Below are 25,373 nucleotides of genomic sequence, written 5' to 3' on the forward strand. Positions count from 1 at the left end.
TACATAATATGATGGAGGCAGCAGCCTAAGTGACTGAAACTAAACCTTCTTTTCACAGTGTGTGAATCAGTTTTTTGGCGTCGCAGAAGAACCCTGCTGCTTTTCTCCTCGCTACCTCAGAGGACACGTCCCCTTTCGCCTCCTGCAGGTCATTCTCCAGAGGAAGCCTCTGTCAGAGTCTGTCATCGGCGGCGCCAGCTGTGCCTTAGTGGAACCAGCATATAGATAGGCATTTTTATTTGCGGCTTGTCAAGCTATCTTTGGGGAAAGATGAAAAAAGTAGCAATTTAACAAATGATTTTGTTAGTTATTGTTTAAAAATGTGATAAAAAAATAATGTAATTGATCTGTGTGATCTGTGTAAAAGTATACATTGGACAGAATTGTTAATTGCTGTAGATGTTCAGTGATATTAAAGGAACACGCTGACTTTTTGGGACTTACAAGGTCACATGAGACACAGCCATTGGGTTGGTTTAATGGTTTAGCTGTGAAAGACAAAAAGAGTTTGAGCGACATTGTTAAAGTATGCTCAAAAATCACTGGTACCCAATTAAATGATCTTGGTTCTCTCTGGAAAACAAAGAGTGGTCCAAAAAGCAGATAGAATACTGTGCCAACCAGATCATGTGCTCAGGAATGGATTTGTTCTCATGCAGTCAGGTCGGCGGTATTATGTGCCAATACGGAAAACGAATCGCTATGCAAACTCATTCATTCCCTCTGCTATAAGATTTTTAAATGATAACTCATAACTACACAAAATGGCTCTTGTATTCCACTGCTGTCACTGGCAGGTGAATGTGTGTGTTGTGCTGTGTGTGTGTGTCAGGGAGTGATCGTTTTGTATACATTTTTTATATTTATTGTGTGCTAATAATCTTAACTTAACCCTTATTGGATGGATTGGCTGTAGAACTGAATTGCCCCCTTGGGGACTAATAAAGATATCTGAATCTGAATCTGAATCTGAATCATCTTCTAACTGTATACATACTGGGAACTATATTCTCAGAAGGCGAAGCACTGCTACTTGGGCGGAGTGATTTGCTCGCAGCACCTGAGAAGCCCCGTGATGAGGAGCAGAGAGTTCGCTTAGAGTTGGAGTAAATCACTCCACAGAAGTAGCAGTGCTTCGCCTTCTGAGAATATAGTTCCCAGTATGTATACGGTTAGAAGATGGCTGTGTCTCATGTGACCTTGTTATTGTACGCTGTGACTGTACAAATCACAACATGTAAATAGGAAAATGTTGGCGTTATTTTGTCACTTATTGGGAGCAGTTTGCTAGCTGGAGCCATTTACCTCCAGTCTTTGTGCTAAGCTAGGCTAGCGGTGGGTGCGTCAGACAGAGTTACGGCAAGCACGGAGATGAAAAGGGTATGTATGGACTTATCTAACTCTGGGGGATACGGTGAATAAGCTAAAGTCCCAAAAAGTCTGCGTATTCCTTTAAGTAATAAATTGACTTTCTAAAGCCTATTTTAGTAATGTCTATTTAATGCTTAACTCTTAGGCCAATTTTTTTGAGTTGCCTTCATTTGGGCGCATTTCTCTGCAATTATTGGGATATGCAATTAATTAGATTAACTAATCTCCATATGATCTCATTAATTCAATTAAAACTTTCAATCGATTGACAGCGCCAGAAAAAAACATCCCTTGTGCTGTCAACACAAATTTAACAGGAGATGCTGTCATCCTGACCAAAGCAGCCAGACAAAGAAGCAGACAAACAGTCAAAGAGATAGACAAAGACAGGAACTGTGACACTGAGAGATGTTTTTATGTGACTGCTGGGAAGTTTGTGAGAGTGCCCTTCATGTTTATGATGTGAGTTGTATTTTATTATTTATTGATTTGCCCGATTTTGATTATGACCCATGAGATGGAGGTAGAGAAGACAGTTCTTTAACAGCCCTTTGTCTCAGTAGTCGAGGTCATACACATATGCTCACTTATTTCTTGATTATGATTTTGCATTGATTATGATTTTGTTGTATATATATATGATATTATGATACCCATATATATATATATACTGTATGTATATATATATATATATATATATATATATATATATATATATATATATATATGGGTAGTATTGGTTTGTAGAGTATTAAACATACGAAAATACTATTCTGGCAACATGTTTTAGTGGCATTAACCAACATTTTTTTTGCTAATGTGTATTTCCTTACATTGATTTAAGTTTAAGTAACCTAATGTTCAAAATAAAACATTTTTGAGATCCTGATCCATGTCAAAGTAATGATTTTAAGTTCAGTGAGTTAGTAGTCAGATGTTCAGTAACCATCATTATTTTGCTTGCAACTTTTTTGTTGCATGCTAGCGTGGAAAATGCAATAGCGTTTAGCTGTGTCTGAATTCCTAGCTAAAAGAAAAAAAAAACTCACACAATGATGAACAAGTAACAATAATATTAGCAATAACATATCATTTTACTGAACAATGAAGTATACATCATTTCTTCATTTATCTTTGTAAAGAAACCTCATTGCTTAACTGGCTACACTCTGTTGTCTCCGACGTTGACATCTTTTCCTGTCGGCCACCGTTACTTCTGTTGGTTGCAATTCGCAACCTCACCACTAGATGCCGCTAAAATGTACACACTGCACTTTCAATAGAACGTCATGAACCGAATTTGATTGTTGATGTTTTTTTAGTTTTTTTTTTTTAAATGGAGCAAAACAATTTGCCAGCCCTACTCAGTCAAGTCTACCCCATTCCTTTTACTCGTTTGTCACAGACCAGTATTGACGGGTGTTCACTGAGAGAATACAGAAGCTCCCAGATTGAAACAGCAAAAACTGAAAAGAATCAGTCGAGATGAAACTCTTCTTGAACAAAGGCACTAAGATGTGACAAGCTCCTGCTCTTCTTCTGTCATTCACACAGAGTGTTTTCTCAAACCGCTTTTTGATTTATGGTGTTACCTTTTGATGGGCTTCTGCCATCTATAGCTCCTATGGATGACCCTGTGTCCTCTGCCAGCATCATCTCGACTGTAATCACGGAATGTGTGTGTGTGTGTGTGTATGTCTGTTATTGTGTGGCAATGCCAACATGACCCTAGCAATGACCTCTCCTGGGATGTCTCTCAGCGGATGCGCGCTTCACCCCACACTGCTGAGAAGGCAAACGCGTCTCATCAGTGTGGACAGGCCAAGAGAGCATCGCACAGCAGCCTTTTACTGCTGTCACTCACACGCCACTCCTTTCCCCTCTCCCTTACAATCCAGCTCTCAATTTCCAAACCTTTGATTTATAGTCATGCAGAGCTCCCTTAAGAGAGAGAGAGCTAAGAAAGCTTTGATCTTGTGTTGTATTTGTTCTGTGGACTGAATGCAATGCTGATGATGTTTAGGCTGCTTTTCACATTCTTTCACATCTGCATGCATCCATGCTGAAATAGGGCTGATTTTCATTGTTCCCCCTGAAGCCCATAAAGAACTGATAAAACATTTATGACTCTGACTAGATTAATATTGTTGTCTGTTTGTCTGATTCTGAGCCGCACCTTTGTTCTGCTGTTAGTTAGGACCGTCAATTTAACATGTTAATTAATTATACTAACTAATTATAACAAGAGTGATAAATTATGCCTACTGATCTGTATACTCTAGCTGTTTTATTGTGTTTAAATGCTGGACCCAGTGCAATGGAGTGGAATGGAAGGGATAGTTCCAGAAAACAGTTACAATATTTTTCACAATATTACTGTTTTAGCTGTGCTTTCGATCAAATAAATGCAGCCTTGGTGAGCATGAGATGTCTTTCAAAGACATTAAACAAATATTTTTCGTTTTTCTAACTGCCATTAAAAAGCCAGAATAAGAAGAATAGCGCATTAACTGGAGTGTGAAGCACAGAACAATAATGGCCTTTGCCACAGTTTTACTGTAGCGTTGCATAAAAATTGAATAAATGTAGATATTGAGTTGTTTTTCACCAAAACTGATCAAAACATTTGAAATATGATCAGAGAGCCGCATATACTTTTTCATATACTGAAACCTTTGGGTGTTTTATTGTATTGTATTAATGCGATTGTATTGAATTAACCAACCTGGATGGATATTCATTGTTATCTTCTTAAGTGTTTCGCAGAAGACAGACAGTCAAATGGGATTGGAACAAGTAAATAACAGAATTTACATTTTTAGGTAAACAATGCCTTTAAGCCTATTGAGATATGAGTAATACTTTGCTTTTCAAAGTGTTAATACTATAAAAGTGTTAACTTATTCTTTATTGTTCTATTCTCGATTTTGTGTTGGGATTGTGATAAATTTTTTCTTGATCAACAAGCCATTTCTATCTGTGCCCGTGTATCCGCTTGTGTTTTACATGATACCATAAATCTTATAACAAAGTGTGTTTTCCTAAAAATCTCTGATGTAAGACTGATGGTAAGACTTTTCCCTCCCTTGTGCTCTGGTAGACTGCTAATTGAAGCAGCTCTAAAGTCTGATTTGCTTAAACCTCTCTCTGTTGTCTCAGCACGGTTATGGTTTGGACAAGGATGCTTTGTTGTTGTTTTTGCATTGACGTTAATTCGAATAAATTAAGCAAGTGTCTTGATGAGCGTGCGAATGAGAGAGAGTGAAGCTGGCTGCTGATTGAAGTGGAAACGGCAGTATCTGACAACTGGCTCTTCGCCAGAGCGAGTGAACGAGAGTTTGGGCCACGGAAGGGTCAGAGTCGCAGACTACAGAGTCATTTGTACGCTCGTCGTGGGGCCGGGCAGCCATCTTAGAGGGCTGTCTAAACTGCAAGAGAAGATCCAAAGCCTGCTGGGGACACACAAACTGCCATTCATGACAAATTACTGTTGTATTAAACCTAGGACTACAGAGGCACAGAGCTCGCTCTCCACAGTCTGGATTCCTGGCTATATTTTGAAAAGGTTTGGGAGGGAAAACTAACCGTAAACAAACAACTTCCACCTGGGAAACAAAATGTTCAGTCTTACGTTTTTTTTTTTTTTTTAAACACTAGGAGATATTGAATTGTTGCATTCGTAAATACTTTATCAGAGCTTGCTTAGTGCACATTTGTTCATTGTGAGAATGGAGCTGGGTGGAATAACAGTCATGTGGATATTTATCAAGCATGCCAGCATTGCAGGCAATAAAGCATTAGTGGGGGTGGAATCCTCTTTTCGGTATCAGAGGTTACTAATGGTGATGTAGTACAAGCTCTCTGTCCTATAATAAGCAGCTGCGTATAACGCACACTCGAGCACTGATAACAGTACTCCACCCTACACAACACTGTTTTATATGACTCTTTAATACATTACACATTTATTCATCATGCTAGTATGGATGGCGTGAATGAGTGGGTGTGATTAAAGGGTCATTCCTGATTTGCAGTATACATTACCTTTTGAGCCTTGTCAATGAGAAAAATTAATATGACTGTGTTGTATTTTAAATGATTTAGTTCACCCAAAAATGAAATGCATTTACTCACCTCATGTGATTCCAAACCTATGGAAGCCTGTTTCCTCAGAGTAAAAAATGTTAAGGTACTTGCAATTTTTTATTTATTTTGTACAATTGTGATTTTATGTTGCAATTTTGAATGTTTATCTCATAATTGCGAGTTTATATCTTACAATGTGACTAAATTTTGCAGTTTCAGATTTATTTTGCTAATTTTGCGACATTTCACTTTACCAATCTTTGTTATGGATCCTAAAATTTTGGATTTTTTAAAATGTCTGTGTTCAAACCAATGGGCTATGTCACATAAAGGCAGTTACATGCAATCCTGTCAGACAAGCTTCTCTGCTTTGCCTTCGTCTTCTAATATTTCCAATATTTCCTAATTTAATAATATTGTTTGTAAAAAGCCGTAAACTAGCAAATTTCAATTGTCTCATTACTCTCTACAATTTACAAATATTTGAGATGCGAAATATACGATAGGCCTATCATTTGCTTTATATGCACAATTATTTATAGAAATGGCTCAAGAGAGCAGCTTTTTTTTTAATGGAATGGAAAATTTAATGGAAACAGGCTGGAAACAGTCTATAACAAAACAGCACAAAAACTGGATGGAAACTTGGCTAGTGTGACTTCATATCTCACATGTAATTGCCAAATTGTTTTGTAATATTTCAGATTTGTTCCTCATAATATCTAACAATGTGACTTTACATCTTACAATTGCAAATTTGTTTCTCCTAGTTGAGTTTTTTATGTTGCAGTTTTAAATTTTCGATTGAGTTTAAATCTCATGGCAGTTTCAGATTTTTCCCCCTCATAATTCTGAATATCCGACTTTATCTCACAATGTGGCCTCATAATTGTCATTTGTCAAATGACTGTCTTTCTCAAATCAAAGTAATAAAATCATTTAATTAATGTCTTATGATACACTGGTCCAAATAGACTGAAGACATGACTCTTAAAACACTGTTGTAATCTGTAAATCTATAGCTTTATTCCTCACAGTGAATAGGGAATGATGGATTATCTCCAGCCAAAGAAACAATTTTTCAAGGCGAGGATGGAACACGTCCAAATAAAACAATGACCTCCAGGCCAGGGAACCTAAACAAACACTTCCACGGTCAGGAGACCAAGAGGTCAACAGATTTAAGCTGTGTTGACCCTGTGACCCCACAATGGGAAATCTTCCAAATGGCTGACTCACACCGAAGCGCTCTTCTATCTTATTCCATTCATTGTTTCTTACAGTCTCTTTCTTTCTCATTCTCTTTTTCCTCAACCTTTGTCTCTCCTCTCCCCAGCCTCTTCCATGTGTCATTGTCGTTTTCTCTCTCTGTCCTCTGCTTGCTTGCTTGTTTAGCAGAGAATAAAAGAACAATACAAAAACACAACAGAAAATAAATATGCACAGGAGGTATCTGAAACTCAATTTGGCTAATTTGAATATCTCTCCTTGTTAATGAGATTTACTGAACACTGGATCATTCTAAAGAAGAAAAAAGACAAAATGTAGAAAAAAAAACAACACCACCAAAAAAGCACAGTCTGATTAATCAGCACTATATGTGTATTTGAAACTATAGTGGCATTTTAACTTAATTTAAGAGTAAAGAACCTCTTTGTGATTGGAATTGACGGTAAAACTTTAGTTTGGGGTCTAATTTTCACTATGAACTATTGGCTGTTTATTAGTACCTATAAAGCACATATTAATGCATGACCTTATTCTACATCCCTTAATCCTACTCAATACCTAAACTTAACTACTACCTTACTAACTATTAATAAGCAGTAATTAGGACTTTATTGAGGCCGTAGATAATAGTTAGTTAATAGTGAGTATTGAACCCCAATCTAAAATGTGACCAAATTGCCTGTGTAGTACAATGAAGGGCATCATTTTGTTGAATTATATTTTGTCTCTTTATTTCTCCTGTGCCTGATATTCTTGTTCTCTGTCTCTTCCTTCTGTTCGCTTTTTTTTCTTATTCACACACACCAAAAATAGCTTACAGTGTGTTTATTTTCCAGAGATCATGCAGAGCTCATTTAACAAGCTGCATCCTCTTTTCTTGTCCTCCTTGCAAATATCTGCTTTCTCGTCCACTGAAGTGGATGAATCGGCTAGACCAGTGAACAAGAAAACTGGGGTTATTTTTATTTGAGTAATTCTTTAGGGAACGTGCATGTGCATGGAGCCCAAGATCAAATGAATTTAACTGTGATGATTAGTCATTCCATATGAAAGTTTCATGAGGCAATTTAAAAGATGCAAAATCAGTGTGGTTGAGCCAGAGGTGTTGCCTCTGTTTGCTTTCAAAGTTCTTTGGTGAAACCATGAGTTATCTGCAGAAATGCAGCAGAACGGTGCCTGGTGGACCAAAGCTTTCGGCGTGGGGTGATCACTGAAGAGTTAAATAATCCATTAATACATACTAGTGCAAAAAATGCCCGTGCAAAATCAGTTTTTGTGTGTGTTTTTAGTAATTGTTGGTTTGGTGTGTGCTCATTGTTACAATTACACAGCAAAAGTTCAGTGACATTTTTATTTGTGCATGGTAAAAAGCACACAGTGAACTCCGAGAAAACGCTATGCTTGAGCAAACAGTTTGTGAATAGGAGACTGTGAACGCATTGAATAGGATATGTTTAGTTGGTGAATAGCATAGGCTACTATTACACAGTAGCGATAACGTTAAGCGCACCAGAATGAAATATAATATTCAGAAGTAAACAGCATAGCTGACTTACAGATTCAGTTAACATCCACAAATGAATAAGCACCTCGATTCAGGGAGCAGTGCAAAGTGCCCGTGCAAAATCAGTTTTTGTGAGCTGATCGCCGTCAAAAAAGTTCAGGAGATATTTCTTGCGATGGCAATATGATCAAAAATAACTTAAATATAATATATTGATTCAATGGATTAATTGCATTTTGAAAAAAAAAAAAGTCATGAATTTATTGCATTTTTGGGAAAAAATTATCCGTTTTTATAATAAATCTTAAAAAATTCAAATCCAGATTTTGATTTTCAATGTTGTTATAACCTAAAGATGCTGTGTGAAAGTTTGAAACAGAAAATAGTGGTTTTCACACATTTAGTGGTTATCTCACATTCGAGAGATATGCGAATAACACACAGACAGACAGACGGACGTTTCTGTAATTTATAGATAGATGGATTTATCACGTTCGGGAACCAAACTATAATATTCAGAAGTAAACAGTGTAGCTGACTGAGTGTTTATGTCAGAATGTTTATTTTTAAACCACAACCTTCTTGGGGCTTCTTTGACCGATTCAACTCTCTAATGTCAGAATGTTTATTTTTAAACCACAACCTTCTAAAAATGATATATTTAACGATATATTTTGCATTTCTCATCCAAACAATGTCAAACTTGGCACTGCACTTACTCGTGCCCGTGGCAAGACACCTGTCGAGTTTGAAATCAATCGGACTAACGGTTCGAGAGATATGCGAGAAACAGACACACACACAGACAGACAGACAGACGTTTCTGTAATTTATAGATAGATTCATATCAATCCTTTTTCCAAAACGTGTTTTTGCCTTACCCTGATTCACGATGGTAAGCCCATTTTAAGTCTTTAAATTTTAGACCTGAAGTGATGTTTTTGTGGGAAATTGCGTACATACAGTATGTCACTCGCCCGTGCATGTCTCGTCATGTCAGTAAATAGAGAAAAGTTGCTCCGGCTACTTTGATGTGTGTATGGTCTGGGAGTTGCAGAGGTTAGCTGTCACAGCGAGCAAGAAAGGTTGACATGGAGCAGCTAAATCTCAAACCTTTGGGGAATTAACTGTTAAAAACAAACGCTGAACAGAGGAAAGTCTGCTGGCAAAAAGAAAATGCGACAGACCGTCGCGTTTTATTACCGATCGTAATAAAACAAGAATCAACATTAGCTTTTTATTTTTTTGGAGATGGATGTAGTAAAATGTAGTAAAAGCGACGCGGAGATGACGTTTTTCTTACTCCACATATGAGTACATTATTATTTATTGAACAGATAAATTGCCATATGTAGCTCTTTAACAGAGTTCATTTTAAAGCATTACGTGAGGGGTCATTTCAGGTTGTTGTGCGCTGTGCTGGAATTTATTTTCAAGGAAGTACTATGTCTATTAATAGGTAAATATACAGTAACATCTTCAGCTAGTCAGCTTGATATCCTTTCCATCTAAACTGGTTATATCTCTTAAGCCTAGTAGGGAATGTTTTATGAGCAGTAGGATAACCATATTCATCCGCACAGTCACGCAAAGCCGAAGCACAACCAAAATAATGTTCTTCCGCAAAATGGATGCAGTTTTGATTTTTAACCGCTAGAGGGCCAAAAGTTACATAGTGTACTTTTTAAACAGCTTAATAAACAATCAAATAATACAATAATTTAATAATACAAATTTGTAGTTTTTTTATTTCATTAAAATATTTGATTCTACATTCTTAAAAAATCTACATTCAATTTCCAATTTGAAGTGCCTTGGCAAAGTACTCCAACTTTATTTTGCGATTTGAGATTGATCATATGGTGACCAGTATTCTCACATCCAAAGTCTTGGCAAATAATCACATCTATTAATTTAGAAATAATTGTGCATTTCTGCCTCTAATTTCTTGGAGACACCCACTGAAACTCGGTACATATGTTATTTAGCCTCTCGGCACTCATGCATAGAGCCCTTTCTCTCCTCAGCACATGATTTCCTGTAATGGTATTTGCATGAGAAATTAGATATCATCTTTCTAATTAAGCTCATAAGCATAATCTCATTGCTCTTATCAATTCTGCTATACACGAGTTCAAAAAGCACACCAACATCAGTGGGGAGAGACATCACATATCCAAAACCCATAATGCTTATCTTTCATCAGATAATGTGGATATGTGCCTGAGAAATGGAAAATGTGTGTGGTTACTAACAGAGCAGTTGCTACTTGAGTCTGTTTTTTTTTCATGCCGCTTTTCACTTTACAGAAAATTGTGTTTCAACCCCCCCCAGTGAGCAAGACTGCAAAAAATCTGTAAGATACTTAGGGGTATGAGGAAGAAACCTTGGGAGGAACTCACCAGCTCAGCAGGTGGATTTCACCTCCTCAGGCTCAGATTTAAAGTGCCCCTATTATGCTTTTTCAGATAATACCTTTCATGTAGAGTGTAATAGCTGTTTGTGAATGTGAAAGACCTGCAAAGTTTCAAAGACCAAAGTGCACAACAAATGGAGTCTCTCAAAAGAAAGAACCGATTCTGAACTGCTTGAAACAAGTCATCAGTAATTCCAGCCTTACTTCCTGCTCAAACCTACAACATATTGCCATAATGCAAATGGTTTTCGTTGCACAACAAACTAAATAAAAACTTACCACTTAGAAACTTCCTGCTCAAGTTGTGCTTCACTTCTTCTAATGTTTCAGCATTAGACTCTGGCTTGAAATGATACGGTAAAACTGACACCATTCTTACTCTTCACATCACTGTATACAAGCGCTGAGGAAGCCTCCGGAGCTGAAATTCAGATAATGGGCGTTTCGTTTCTGACACGCACTGCAAGCGGTAGGCCAATCACAACAGACTGGGCCATCTGACCAATCAGAGTAAGCTCGCGGAAAGGAGAGACCGAGTCCTTTATCTAACTTTTTCAGACACCATGAGAAAAGAGGTGATGCCGTAATGTATATTGAGAAAATTAAGTGAAGTTCACAACGTAATTTTGGGAGGAGTGAACCCATCTAATCTTTCAGTTAACTGCTGGAGCATATAATCAGCCACTCATCTTGCTCTGGCATCAGCTGTTTTGGCATCCCCAACTCCACCAACTTAATTTAGGCATCTTGCTACCATACTCATCATTCAAGCATTAGTGGTCCCACTGGAGTTGAAGCTGCTTTCCTTGAGCCCCTCCATTGAGGACAGTTAAGTTAAAGCTTAACCTAATTAAAGATTATATGGGCAAAGGAGCTTGGATGCATGTAAACATGTTCTAGGAAAAAAAAAAAAAAGAACTTTTAAAATACCATAAGAGGGTGCATATCGCCACCTTACTAAAATAATTGCCCACGTCATTTTTTCAGGTTTCTCAGAGGTTGAGTAGATTTTCGTTCATCTTGATGCAGCATGCCATCTTGAAAAGCTTGTAATTGCCTAAGTCTCATTGACTTAGGCAAAATAAAACGGCATAAGTCACACTCTTGACATAGGCCATTATACTACAGGGGTAGAACTGCATGATCTGTTCAACTGAGGATTTTTGTCAAAAAATTATCTAGGAAGTTGACGATATGCAAAGCTAGTTACATTTGCAGTAATGGATTATTTAATAAATGAGTTAATGTGTTAGTAATTGTATATTTGTCAGCTGGAGTGATGCAGGCAGTGGTCAGTGAAGCATCTATCACTGTCTGGGTGTAGCTGGCACTAGGTGTGGCACAATGTCAGTTTGGAATGGAGAGTAACACAGATGCAACACATTAGTTGCATCTGTTGTTTGTTAATGTGTTGCCAGAGGAGAGGCTTAGAGAATACCATTTTAAAATCATATGTATTTCATTATGATATTGACAGCCTAAGCTTTATTTCACGTCACTAATCCTGGTTTATTGAAAACAGTCCATTCAGTGTGAATTTCATTGTGAAAATCCAATTTGATGGGTTTTATATACCATGAAATGTAATTTTTTTTAAAAAAAAATGTTATCTGTCACATCTGTATACTCACCGGAACAATTTTTAATCAACTCGTTGATATGAAGTAATTTCACTGATTTTATTGAGAATTTTTTTTGCATTGTTATGGTTATAAATGTGTGTTTGTCAGTTTGTGAGTGTTAGTCAGATGTAAAACAAGTCTTAAATCATTTACTTCTACATGTTACTTTAACACTAATAAATATAAAATTAGCATTTTCTTGTGAACAGTTATGATCAAGTATATTAAAGTCACGTTTCCATAATCATTGAGAATCATAAGTTCCCTCTGTGCGTAATCAAGCTCACTGTCAACTTCACATCATAAAGCTCTGTCTCACCTGGGAGGAATTCAGAGTCAGTCTGTTGTGCGTATCCACCTTTCATCTGCTGTATGAAGAGCTCTTTGAGATATTACGTCCCTTAAGGAAATGCTGAATGTTAACCATGCATAGTTTCACTTCACTACCTAATTAAATGTGCATTCAGTACTTTGGTGCTCATTTAAAGTTTTACACAAGAGACATCTTCTGTGAGCTACAAGGTTGTCAATCAATGGAATCAATGGCATCAATGTCTGAAGCTATGAGCTAACCACTATTTTAACATACTTTTTAAAATAATCATGTTTAACAGCAGAATTCATTACCCATGATTCAACAATAAAAATCTACACCAATTGGAAAATTGCAACAAGCAAATCCTACAAAAAGAGTCACTTAGTGCCTGTCCACTCTCATGAAGCACAAAGGACATAATCAAGTCGATCTCCTTACAATCTCAGACTACTTGAATATTTGTAAATATTAGTTTTATTTTAGTATCATTGAGATGGTATTACAGTTTTATTAACTCTTTTCCTGCCATTGACAAGATTTTCCATCATTTATAACAACGTTTCCCTTTATGGTAGGGGGCGCTGTTGCGAACATTCTTCGTACATCTTCTGAAATAGTGCCGTATGTCCGGATCCAAAAACAATCAAATAAGATCTGTATAAACCAGGAGTTAAAGGGGTGGTGTAATGCCCTTTTCACAAGATGTAAAATAAGTCTCCGATGTCCCCAGAGTGTGTATGTGAAGTTTTAGCTTAAAATACCCCACAGATATTTGTATATAGCATGTTAAAGTTGTCACTTTGAGGGTGAGCAAAAACGCACCGTTTTTGTGTCTGTCCCTTTAAATGCAAATGAGCTGCTGCTCTCAGCACAGGGGGCGGAGCTTCAAGAGCTGGTGTCCTTTTACCTCACACAGACATGCACTAGAAATGTCAATGTTTATGTTTAATGATGGAGACGAGACTCAAGAAGAAGTAACAACATGTAGAATACAACAGAACATTTCTGAATGGTTAGTTGATGAATTTAGGTAGTTTATGTGTAGTTATCTTCTAGTCATTGATTAGCATATTCTGTCATGATAATCTATAAATCTTGTTCCCGGTGGCAGGGTTTATGTAAATTATAGGGTTAGTGATGTCACTAACCCGGGAGGAAGCTTGTGTAGTCCCTACCGGCCATTTGTTGCAGTCCTTAAAAAACAATTTCTTCAAATGCAAATATCTTCCTTTGCTTTGAACTTTGAGTGTCATAACTTTGCAGATGTTGTTTATGCTCAAACAGCAACATTACACACTAACTAAAGTTAGAAAAGTGAAATCATAATCAACTACCCCTTTAATATTTGCAATTCATTATTTTTTCTGTTTTAATTTTAATTTTATTCAAAGTTTTTGTATTTTTTTTATGTGTAATATGTCTATATAGTTTTTAGTATTTTTAAATTTCCGTTTTAGTTTTAGTTATTTTAGTATATCAACTTAAACTAAATGAAAATGAGAATTGTTGCCTCTGCAATTACACTGTAAAAACTTATTGTTGGGTTAACTAAAAAAAGTAAGTAAAGTGGTTGCCTTAAAGTTTTTAGTTCATTTAAATAAAAAAATGTGAGTTAATACAAATGGAGATTGGTTTAATCAACAGAAACTCAAAGTATTATGTTATCTGAACCACATACATTTTCTAAGTTGATTTGACAAAAGTTGTGAAACAATTTTCTTTAAAAGTCTTTTTTTTAAAATAAGTTTATTTTATTGCAAGTGGTGAAGGTTTTTATGGTTTTAGTTTTAGTTAACTATAATAACCCATGTAAATACATGGATATTTTCCAATGAATGTATATAAAAAATGTATATATTTTCCAGTTTTATATTTATCCATGTTTAATTCAATTGTCATTCACAATGCTTCATGGGATTGTTGTTCTTCTCCTCATTAAAGTTAATAAGTACACAGTCTTGTACCTTTCTCTTTTTGATGAGAAAATTATTTCTGCACTATTTTCCGAAAAAGTTGCTTTTTTTGTTTTTGTTTTGTTGGACAGGTAAGGTAATTAATGAGACAGGGATAGCTGCAGGTCGCGGGCGTGCTGAAATATATACAGAGCTACAACAGAAATGAACCCCTAACCCAGGGGTGTCCAGACTCGGTCCTGGAGGGACACTGTCCAACAGAGTTTAGCCTCAACTCGCCTCAACACACCTGCCTGGAAGTTTCTAGAATGCCTAGTAAGACCTTGATTAGCTGGTTCAGGTGTGTTTAAATGGGTTTGGAGATGAACTCTGCAGGACAGAGACCCTCCAGGAGCAGGACTGGACACCCCTGCCCTAACCCAACCCCTAAAGCTTTCGACACTTTTCGCAATTGTAAAGACCTTTCGGCACACCCACTACCTTTCGACGATCATGCTGAACCACATCAATAGATGACAGCGCAGCATCTAACACCATTATGGTATCGATACTTAAAGTACACAAAGAACAGCGCTAGCTAAATAACTACTGATTGAGCCTTTAATATAAATGATGTCTTGGTTATTAACATGGTTAGCAATAACATTTTATGACACATTTATCATATGATAAAATACAGTGCAAATGACTTCCATTTCACTGCACTGATTTGCAAGTGATATTGCGTAAGCATCCCATTTGTAATATAAAATGTGTTTGTTTCTAAACGAGAAGTTCTTCACATCCTTCACATCCAACAAAGCTATTTAAAATAAGCAATCTGTTATTTAACATATCACTGAATGCACTCATTATTCATTATCTTTTATCTATTGAATAATGAAAAAACTAGTCATCCATCAGAAAGCGTCTTTTGTTTTGGGCTGTGAGTAGAATTGCAAAAGTGTTTCAGTTATTAGAAAATTATACATTTTATTCTGGGCCAGTGCAAACAGTCTAGAGAGAGTGAATTCTTCAGACAAATAAAAAAAATTTAACTAGACAAGCCAAAGATACATTGCTGCGAAAAGAGTAATTTATAAGTTACTGCAACTCATTCCAGGTGACAGATACGTTTCACTTCTTGCCACTGCCCTCATTGCGTCTACATTCTCTGCGCCTTGTGTACAGCTCTGCACTCATTTCTCACCAGCATCTGTTGGTCTACCACTGTTGAACTGTGCTGTTGTACTCTCTCTAATGTTAGCAGCCTGCCTGAAGAAACATCCTGCCTTTATTAATATATCAGCATAGAGGAGAAATAGGCCTTCTCATCAGAAACTCAAACAGATGCAATAGCACAGGTCTCCACATGCACACAGGACTCCGGCGCTTTGAACATTACATCAGTGTTTTCGTGGCTTTCTCCCATCGGAGCAAAGACTGACTTGAGATTGAATATTAAGCTGTTGTATGACCATGTGTAATGTTCTCACAAAATGAAACGATCACTCATTATGAGTTTCCAAGCCAATGGCTCACACAAGATCTGCGGAGAGACACGGTGCATTAAAACAAAACAAATATGTTTGTCTGCGAATTAATAATAAATAAAAAACCTGCCAAATGTTGCTTTGTTGGGCTCTAGTGGAAGAAATAGTTGGCGCAGACAGCCAGCGGTAGCGTTTTTTTTCCTTCTTGTTTGGATTATAATGTCAACTCACGCTGTGGCTCACGCTCAGAAAATTAGCCCGATAATTCATAAAGCGTTCGGGGTGCGACTCGCCGGTGTCGCCCTCGTTTGAGGTAAACACGACGAGAGACATCAATGACACCGTGCTTTAATCTTTCTGCTGATTAATTCCACCCTCACCTGAAGAAAAAAAAAAAAAAAAACGAGCTAGTTAAGGAAACTTTTTTAGCCCTCCTTTTGCGGTTTCAAAATAGCTGAGACAAAATAATGAGTCTGGGCTTAATTAGCAAGAGCTACTTCACAGGAGATAAACAAGTAAATGATTAAATCCGTTGATGGTCTTGTTGGATAGAGAGTCTGCCGCATCCGATCTCTGTTGCCATGGAGACAGACGGTGACTCTGCCGGTTTCTCTCCGTTCAGCACGTTCGTTGGATCGTTTCAGGCGATAGTTGCAGATACCTGGTTGCGGCGCTCAGCGAGCTCTCTGCTGAAAACAGAAGGTGTGAGACACACAACATTGATCGTACCGATACGGGCAGATACTCTCTGATCAAATGACAGGGTGACATTCAGATTTTATTCAGAAACTGCCGTTTTCTTCTCAAGACCTCAAGCAAAACAGACAAAAAAGACAGAGCTGGGCTGAGATTATAGAACAGCAGTTATTGGAAAAAAGCTTCTGCATTACCATGTTTTGCATCTTTATTTTTGTCACTCGGTATGCCATATACATGGAATATATGACATACATATAGTTTTGACATCTATTATATTTTTTCTTCTTTACAGTAGAGAAACAACATTGAGATGACACACTATTTGGTTTCTAAATTGAAGCTTTTTGTTAAATAGTGGCATATAAATCCTTTTCGGTACCTCTTAAGATCAACATCCCACCAAGTCTTCATTCTCTCGCATCTATTCACATTGTGTCGTCAGTAATGCAGTGTTTTAAGTTCAGTTGTCAGTAGTTATAGTACTTCACAATGCAGTAAAATAGTTCCAAAAGTAAGTGTCTTGCACAAGCGGGGACGCCGCAGTCCCATCCACACCAACATGGAGTTTCCAAAGCAATCTTTTCATTTATCCAATCAGCTCTTGGGATATGTGAGGCAGGCCACACCTCTAACCCCGTTGGAAAAGGAGCTGTCTTTTTCGTCCCCCACAAATGGGGTTTGTAAACCGTCCCCCTGCTGCGCTTCCCCGAAAGCGGACCGATCCTCTTCCCTTCCTGCCTTGGATAGCAGTTTGGCGGCGGACTGCGTGGTTTTCGCCGCTGATCCCAGTACGGTCATAGAATTTACAGTCTTTGCTCTCCTAGAGCTTGTGCCTGATCCCAAGGCCGTTGTGTAGGTAACAAGGCTTTTGTGTTTGATTTGGCCCCTTGACATCAGTGCCGACTCGGAGCAGGTGAGTGTCTGTGGATCCTGCACCATCGCAGAGGAGCTGGCAAGTGATCGGCTGGGATTCGCCACAGCCTCAGGATTGATTAAGTTGTAGCTGGAAGCTCCCCTACCCCTGTCGTTCCCGCCTCCATCCCCAAAATCAGGTCCCTGAACCGAGGGGATAATGGGTACGGAGTGGGCTCGGAAAGAAGGGGGAGGAAAGGTGGTTCCCTGGTCAAGACGAGTGCACGGAACATCGGTGTAGCCCATCTTTCCTTTAGAATGGGCGGAAAGCATTATTTGCATATTCAAATTGCAACGGCTTTGTTGATTGCTGTCCGAGTGGGACTGGCACCTAGAGAGCGAGAAACCGAGGGAATTAGTACTTACATCTCTTCAACATTACACTGATTTTGCCCGTTACACATGAAAGAATGTGCTCGACCACTTGTAGTGAAAATTATTTTATAGCCTAAACAAAACAATCACAGCAGAGATCAAATTATTTCAAGGTGGTGGGAATTTTGAATCTCAGTGTAATTATGTATAATCTGCAGCTTGTGCTGTGTGCCTGTGGCAGGGTATCTGCAGGGTTTTTAAAAATCAAATTTAAGGCTTTTTAAGACATTTTCTTTAAAGGTCTGTGCAAATAATATCATTTGGGCGGGGTAGAGGAAGATCTATGGTAACATGCAAACCATAAAATGACAGTAAAAATCACGATTTAAACAACTTTATAGTTAAAATAATAGGTTCTGACAAAAACAAAAATATGTATAAAACGATAAACCTCATTAAACACGTTTTTTAAGAAAAGGGATTAGCCAAAATTCTAAATTATTGTATTTAAAATTACACACACACACATACATATATCTGTACACACACACACACACACACACACACACACACACATATATATATATATATATATATATATATATATATATATATATATATTAGGGCTGTCAAACGATTAATCGCGATTAATCGCATCCAAAATAAAAGTTTGTGTTTACATAATATATGTGTGTGTATGGAGTATAATTATTTTCTATATATAAATACACACACATGCATATATATTTAAGAAAAATGTGTTATTTATATATAAAATATTTATATATAATATAAATTATATATAATATAAATATATATACACAGTATATACATGCAAATATTTCTTAAATATATACATGCATGTGTGTGTATTTATATATAGAAAATAATTATACACCGTACACACACATATATTATGTAAACACAAACTTTTATTTTGGATGCGATTAATCGCGATTAATCGTTTGACAGCCCTAATATATATATATATATATATAGACCTTTCTTGTATCATTTAAAATATTTAAGACTTCTTATGATTTATGAAATTTGATACAACTGAATTGAAGACTTTTTAAGGACTCTGCTGCATAAGTCACAATGAAATGAAAGTAGCAACAGATCTGACATACATCTGAGTGTAAGGAATTATTGAAAAAGAAAAAAAAATGTAGGACAGGAACTTGGTTCTATGCGTTGAATGGATTTTAAAATGTCAGCGTGGCACGCAAAAGTGGAGATTGCAGATGAATTCAAGCTTCCGGGATTAAATGACTGGACAAGTCCTGCATACGTCACCAGAGATAACTCTGTCGTTTTCAACGAAAGATCCGAATAAAGAAAAAAAAGGAGAGAGAAATATATGCACGGATGAATTGTTCACAAAAATATCTATAACATGCATTTAGAAAATGGATAGACTTTTCATTTAATGCAGACTTTAACACTGAGCACTTTCTCTCTTCCGATGGCTTTATCATAGATTTAAGACATTCTAATCAAAGCCTGTGTATTCCTCACCCAGACATATGATTTTATGAAGACCACTCTACTTGATTTAGCTGTGGTTTTGATCTGCAAGAGGAGACTTCTTATCAAATCCAGCACACCTTGTGGTGAAAAAGCAAAACATATTTTGTGTTTTTTGCTGAGAAACTGTTGTGGAGTAAGATCTTGCGACGTGACCGACCCGAGTTTATCTAGGGTTTTGTCAGATGTAAAATCATAGGAAATATTGTGGCTTTCTCAGTGTTAAGGATTCAAACTAGCACAGTTATCACCCTCTCATCTAAACCTTGACAAGATGACATTTAAATACAGTTTTACATAACACCAAATCAGACACATAAAAAATGGTATGCTTTGTCACTTCCCAGAAACCCCAGCTCATCTAACCACTGAGTTATTGTCTGACATCAAAGACTGTTAAATAACAGGGCTTAAATAATTGAGCCCTATAACACAATGCACGGGTATTAAAAGTGTATTCTAGCTGCAGGTTAATCCGGCAGATCTCAGCAAATCAAAACAATATCTAAATATAACTGCACCGATGGCACACACAGTTTCAATCCATATTTCATCTCTGACAGGTAAATATGTGTCTTTGCGGAATTTTTTTTTTCCCAATTTTTTTTTTATATATAACACTGACAACATTTCTGCTGTCATAGTGAGGGGAATAAGCGAGCTGTGCGTGCCCATCTTCCCCCCTCTCCTCACTTCTTTTTTTTTTTTTTTTTTTTCACCATTAGACTAGAGGGTGTCTCCATGGCAACAAGAGAAAGATTCGGGGATGGTGTTGGTGTTTTAAAGCAGTTAAGTCTAGAAATAGGTCAGTTCAGCCCCAGTCTGTCTCTCTCTGGGCCGGCCAAGACTGGACTAAGAAACGTTCAGAAAGGCTTATCAATATTTAATTAATCAAGAACAATAATAACAATAGCTGAATACTGTGGACCCCTATAGAGGGGTAACCCACTGGTTGTGCTTTCAGACACATACTTATATTAATTAAGCAAAAGTCGAGGTAACCCAGCAGACTTAAAAAAAAAAAAAAAAGATCCCGAGTTCTCTGCTGCTGACACACTGGGAAAAAGAAAACCCCATTCTGTAAGTGTGTTAGTGCATATGTGCTTGATCACATCCCTTAAATGAGTCTCCAAGCTCAAAGCGGCACTATTTAAGAATGTAAATTATGGAAATAGGTCAAATAGAGAGAGTTTGGCAGTGAGCAGAGTTTACAAGTCGCTGTGAAGCTGGATCAAGTTGGCATGGTAATGAGAACATTGCTTGGAAATTCAAGAGTAAAGGCCCGTTCACACCAAGGACAATAACTGTAACGATAATGATAAAGACGTTGTTCTAACAATCGTCCTAAGAATAAAGAATTGTTAGAATCACTGTAGTTGGAATCACTTTCAGAACCATGTTTTCTGAACTATAAAAACAATAACAGCTAACCAGAATCCATCTTGCTTTAAAGAGCTTGAGCTTTTAAAGTGACAGATGACAGAACTTTTAAAGCATAACATAAACAGAACTTTATCGTCCACTAGTGTGGACGCTAATATAGTTATTGTTTTAGTTATCTTTATAGTTATCATTCTTGGTTTAAACTGACCTTAAGTGCTACTTGTGCACATACACCCTATTTATCTGAAGGTATAAGTATAGCAGCACGTATCTGTATTTGGTTGCATCGTGAGTATTTGCAGCACGTGCATTTTCAAACTGATGAAGATGTTTTCTTAATTTGCTGGTGTTTTTTCTATTTGTATGTGTTTTCTTCAGTTGCAGCTCTCTCAACCTTATTTTTGTCTACAAACAATGTCAAACTATGTCCAAAAGTTTGTGGATGGTAAGACTGATGGTAAGAAAAATACAGTAAAACAGTAGTATTGTGATTTATTACAATTTAAAATAACTTGTTTTCTATTGATGGCAATGTTGAATTTTTAACAGCAATTATTACTCAAGTAACATTTCTTATTATCAGATATGCTGCTTAATATTTTTGTGGAAACCAGGATATATATTTTTTTAGGATTCTTTGAAGAATAGAAAGTCAAAACAGCATAAATTAGAAATATTTTTTACTGTCTTTTTTTTTTAATTAATTTAATGCACGTTCACTGAATAAAAAAAAAGAAATAAAAAAAAAAAGAAATCGTACTGACCCCAAACTTTTGAACTTTACATGCATTACAGGAGAATTTTGTCATTTTCTCCAAACCCTTTTTCTGACCCAAGAAATGTAATTTCCATCACATTTCAAATGATGATGAAAATGATGGTGATGGAAATCATATTTTATTTTATTTTATAACTAGCCTTTTATGTATTATTAATGCACACAATTAATGGAGTACGTGTGCCAGATTGGTACCAATTACTGTCATGTCTGCATTGTAATGCACAACTTTGCTTCTCCTTGTCATAAAACAATGTGCATCCAAACAACTTTAGCCAATGCTCCTATGTCAGTGTTGCTTTACAAATAATATATCGGATCATCAAAAATTGTTAAGTGTGTGTGTTGTCATGAAGGCTATAGACTGATTGTCTTGGCTTGCATCCATGAAATATTGTAATGTTATAGGCCTACTGCATATTGAGAAAATTTTGATCGGTATTGCGCAACAATCGTGAGATGGGGGGACCCCATGTAAGTGGCAATAGTTAAAAACACACACATGAACCCTTAAGAATCTGATGAAAAAAATCTACACTGTGCTAAAAAGTATTGCAGTTAAAAAAAAATCATTGTAAGTGTGTTTGTCATTTTGTTGCATTGTATTGCTCACCTTCTCAAAGATTGTGGCATCACCTCATTGACCTCCACCTCCTGGAGATGTTTATAGGAATGAAGAGAATCTCGAGATCCCCCAATGAGATGATGGCCCGCTCTAGAGATGGGCGGAGTCCACTTTGAGACAACTCGATAATTGGTTACCTTGTGTTTTAGGGCGGGGCTTGAGGAGAAGGAGCAGCTTCTGTAGAAACATATAAAAGCTTCCAAAGTGAGAAGACAAAGATCACAGATTATTTCAAAGATTTTATACAATACAGCCTTAGGTTACCACCTGGCTCAAATGCTAGAATTCAACATAAATAAATGCTTGTAAATTACTTCTGTGAAAAAAATGTATTCCACCATAATTCAGAAAATTATATAATCATCATGGTTTTTTCCAATTACAATTATTATAATTCTTTGAAGTGGTTCATTTTTGACAATAACATATGGTGCCATATTGAGAGCTGATTAAATTTCTTCCTCCATTGCTTTCACTTCTGTGGAGAAGGACGGAGTGTCAGAAGTTTTACAATAGATGTGAAGCACTGGGAAAGTACCTGCAGCGCTTCCCCATGGAGAGACTGCGATTATGATTTGGTAGGGAGACTTTAGAGCTGCTGAGAACTATGCTGGCCGCCTGTGGAGAGGAGAAACCATGGGCTCTTCTGCTCTGTAGAGACGAACAGGAAATAAAAGATATTATTAATTGCAAGCGAACAGAACTATATAATAGATGACCTCAATGATTATCATTCCTATGCATGTATGACTCATTGGTCTTTCTATCCGTGTGTGAATGTTTCATGGGTGTCAACACAGTGAGAGTTAGAAAGTGAGAAAGTTGGATGAGTGGATGCACAGAAGTGCTGGCTGTGATGTCGTGAAATGTTAAAGGGCTCACTTCATGAATATTAACTAGGTTATGCAAAAATAATTTTGAATGATCTTTAATGGTTTTGATTAGACGGATCAGGTCTGTAGTAGAGCATTTGTTCATACCCCAGTCAAATCTGAAATATAAACGTGACATTGCGATTAGAAATGTCCATAGAATTATTTCAAAACAATTTCAATAGCACATTGACTTGCTAAGTTATCATTACACACTGAATTGAGAGAGCAATCACTCTTTCTAACCAAGTTCACATGCCTGAATAATGTTGTGACATTTCATTTGACAACTTAATTCTTGTATCTACCACTATCTACCGATGAATGCATGGATCAGCGACTGGGGCTTGAATATGATTTGTTGGTCCAGCAGTAAGATTTTTTTACATTTGGTTCGGGGTCCATCCTAATATCAATTATTTTAATAAGTCCAAATTGCAGCTGAACTGCAGTGTACATTCACTACGTTCGGGGTCAGTACAATTTTTAAGTATGTTATGCTCATCAAGGCGGAATTTACTTGATCAAAATGCAGGGTAATGTGAAATATTTTTAAATTTATTATATTTTTTTTAAATGTCATTTATTTGATGGCAAGGATGAATTTCCAGCAGCGATTAGTCTAGTTAGTCTAGTGTCACATTATCCTTCAGAAATCATTCTAATATGCTGATTTAGTGCTCAAGAAACATTTCTTATTATTATCAATGTTGATACAGTTGTGCTGCTTAATATTGCTGTGTAAATCTTTTTTTTTTTTCTGAAACGCATTTATTTGAAATAGAAATCTGTGACAGTATGAAAGTCTTTACTGTTATTTTCGATCAATTTAATGGGTCCTAGCTGAATAAAAGCATTAATTTCTTTCTTTCACTTTTGAATGGTAGTGATATGAGAAATGGGAACACATTAGTTTGCATTTTGTTTCATGACTTAACTAGAACGGCCTTGCTTTCCACCAACGATGACAACTGCAACAACCACTCAGCAAAACATTAAAATCTAATTCCAGCGCCGGATTGCCACTCATTATAACACGCACTAACAAAATGAAAATTCCTGCTCAGAAGCTTCCTCTGTATTATACACATCCCTGCCGCAAGCTATTTCATGAAGTGGCGTGGACACGACCCGCCGCAAATGACATGTATGATTACTCTTGTGCTGTAAAGCATCTCATCTCACTTCCCCTCACTTGTACAGGCAGATAAAAGTAGGAACACACATGCACAGGCCAAAGACGAAATAAAGGGATCATGAACTCTGAAAAGAGGCTGTATATAGATGCTCACTCTATGACATACAGGCCCCTCAGTGAGAGAAAGTCACTTTAATTAGACTTTACATATAAACTAAGCGAGACACACTGATTATTCACCCTTTTTGACTACCCCAGTCAGGAATTAATCCCAGACAAGATTACATTAATGAATTCCTGAAGTATTTTTTTCTGTTCCCCCTCTTAAAATTAAAGCCATTATCTTACTACAACCCAGCACTCTGAGAGTCCGCAATAAGTATCCCATACCCCCCAATGTCGCCCGAGCTGAAAAAGACAGTCGATAATGCAGTTATTCCAGTTAGTGAAATCTCCCTCCCCCTGCCTGTCCTGTGGAACATCATTAAAACGATTGAGTTTGACTTTAAACTAGTTTGGGGCCTTACAGCTGAAAAAGCATGTCCTTTTAACACTGCTGCTTCCTTGGGGACCTGTTAGCATTGTTCTTCTCTCCAACAAGAAAATTGGATGATTTCTGACCACCCCTTCATCGCCTCAGCAGGGCGAGAAAACTCAGAGTAGGAGAAGCAGAACAGCAGTACTGGCTGCTGTAAATGTAAAATAAAAAAAATAAAAATAAAACCTGTAGGGTGGGGGTATGAAACATGCAGAATTCAAGTGAAGTCTGAAGAAAAGATTGGAGCTCCCCCTCTCAGCCTCTTTTTAAATTAATTTTATAGTCGTCTGCTGCTGGCTCAGCAGATTTTTGTGACGATTATATAAGCGGTCCAATTAAAGGTTTTCCCTGCATGCTTGGATTAGCAAGAGTGACACTGATCTGATACGCTACACCCTGTGTCATTTATGCAGTATATGCACTTTCGTACAAATTACTTTGGTATAAAAGCATCTGCAAGGAAATGTTAAGGTAAACCATTGGGAATAATTGAGGCTCGATTTTTTACCCTTACTGGACCTGACAGTGCACATGGGAACGTGAGCCATCAACATTTATGTACGGGATGAGAATGAACCCCAAGTGGCACCAGAGAGAGACTAATATTCCAGTTTGGATAATGCAACTCTATTCATCCAGTTCTTCATCAGCTA

At 37.0% G+C, this 25,373-nt stretch overlaps 1 protein-coding gene across 3 annotated transcripts in view; it reads right to left on the reverse strand.

The window, feature by feature from the left end:
* Positions 1 to 16,674: 16,674 nt before the first annotated feature.
* The window catches only part of nrg3b (neuregulin 3b), a 141,645-nt gene continuing 132,946 nt past the window's right edge, over positions 16,675 to 25,373 (reverse strand). For 2 of the 3 annotated variants that reach the window (XM_079851601.1, XM_079851599.1), the window contains 3 exons: positions 22,711 to 22,823; positions 22,161 to 22,349; positions 16,695 to 17,872 (listed from right to left, as the gene is read on the reverse strand). In XM_079851601.1, the coding sequence (XP_079707727.1) occupies positions 17,224 to 17,872; positions 22,161 to 22,349; positions 22,711 to 22,823 (951 nt within the window). In that variant the 3' untranslated portion in view covers positions 16,695 to 17,223. Of the gene's footprint in view, positions 17,873 to 22,160; positions 22,350 to 22,710; positions 22,824 to 25,373 lie in introns of all 3 variants that reach the window. The other variant, XM_079851600.1, reaches the window with a different exon arrangement.

This window comes from Squalius cephalus (genome assembly GCF_949319135.1).
Source record: "Squalius cephalus genome assembly, chromosome: 19".
Taxonomy (NCBI): Eukaryota; Metazoa; Chordata; class Actinopteri; order Cypriniformes; family Leuciscidae; genus Squalius; species Squalius cephalus.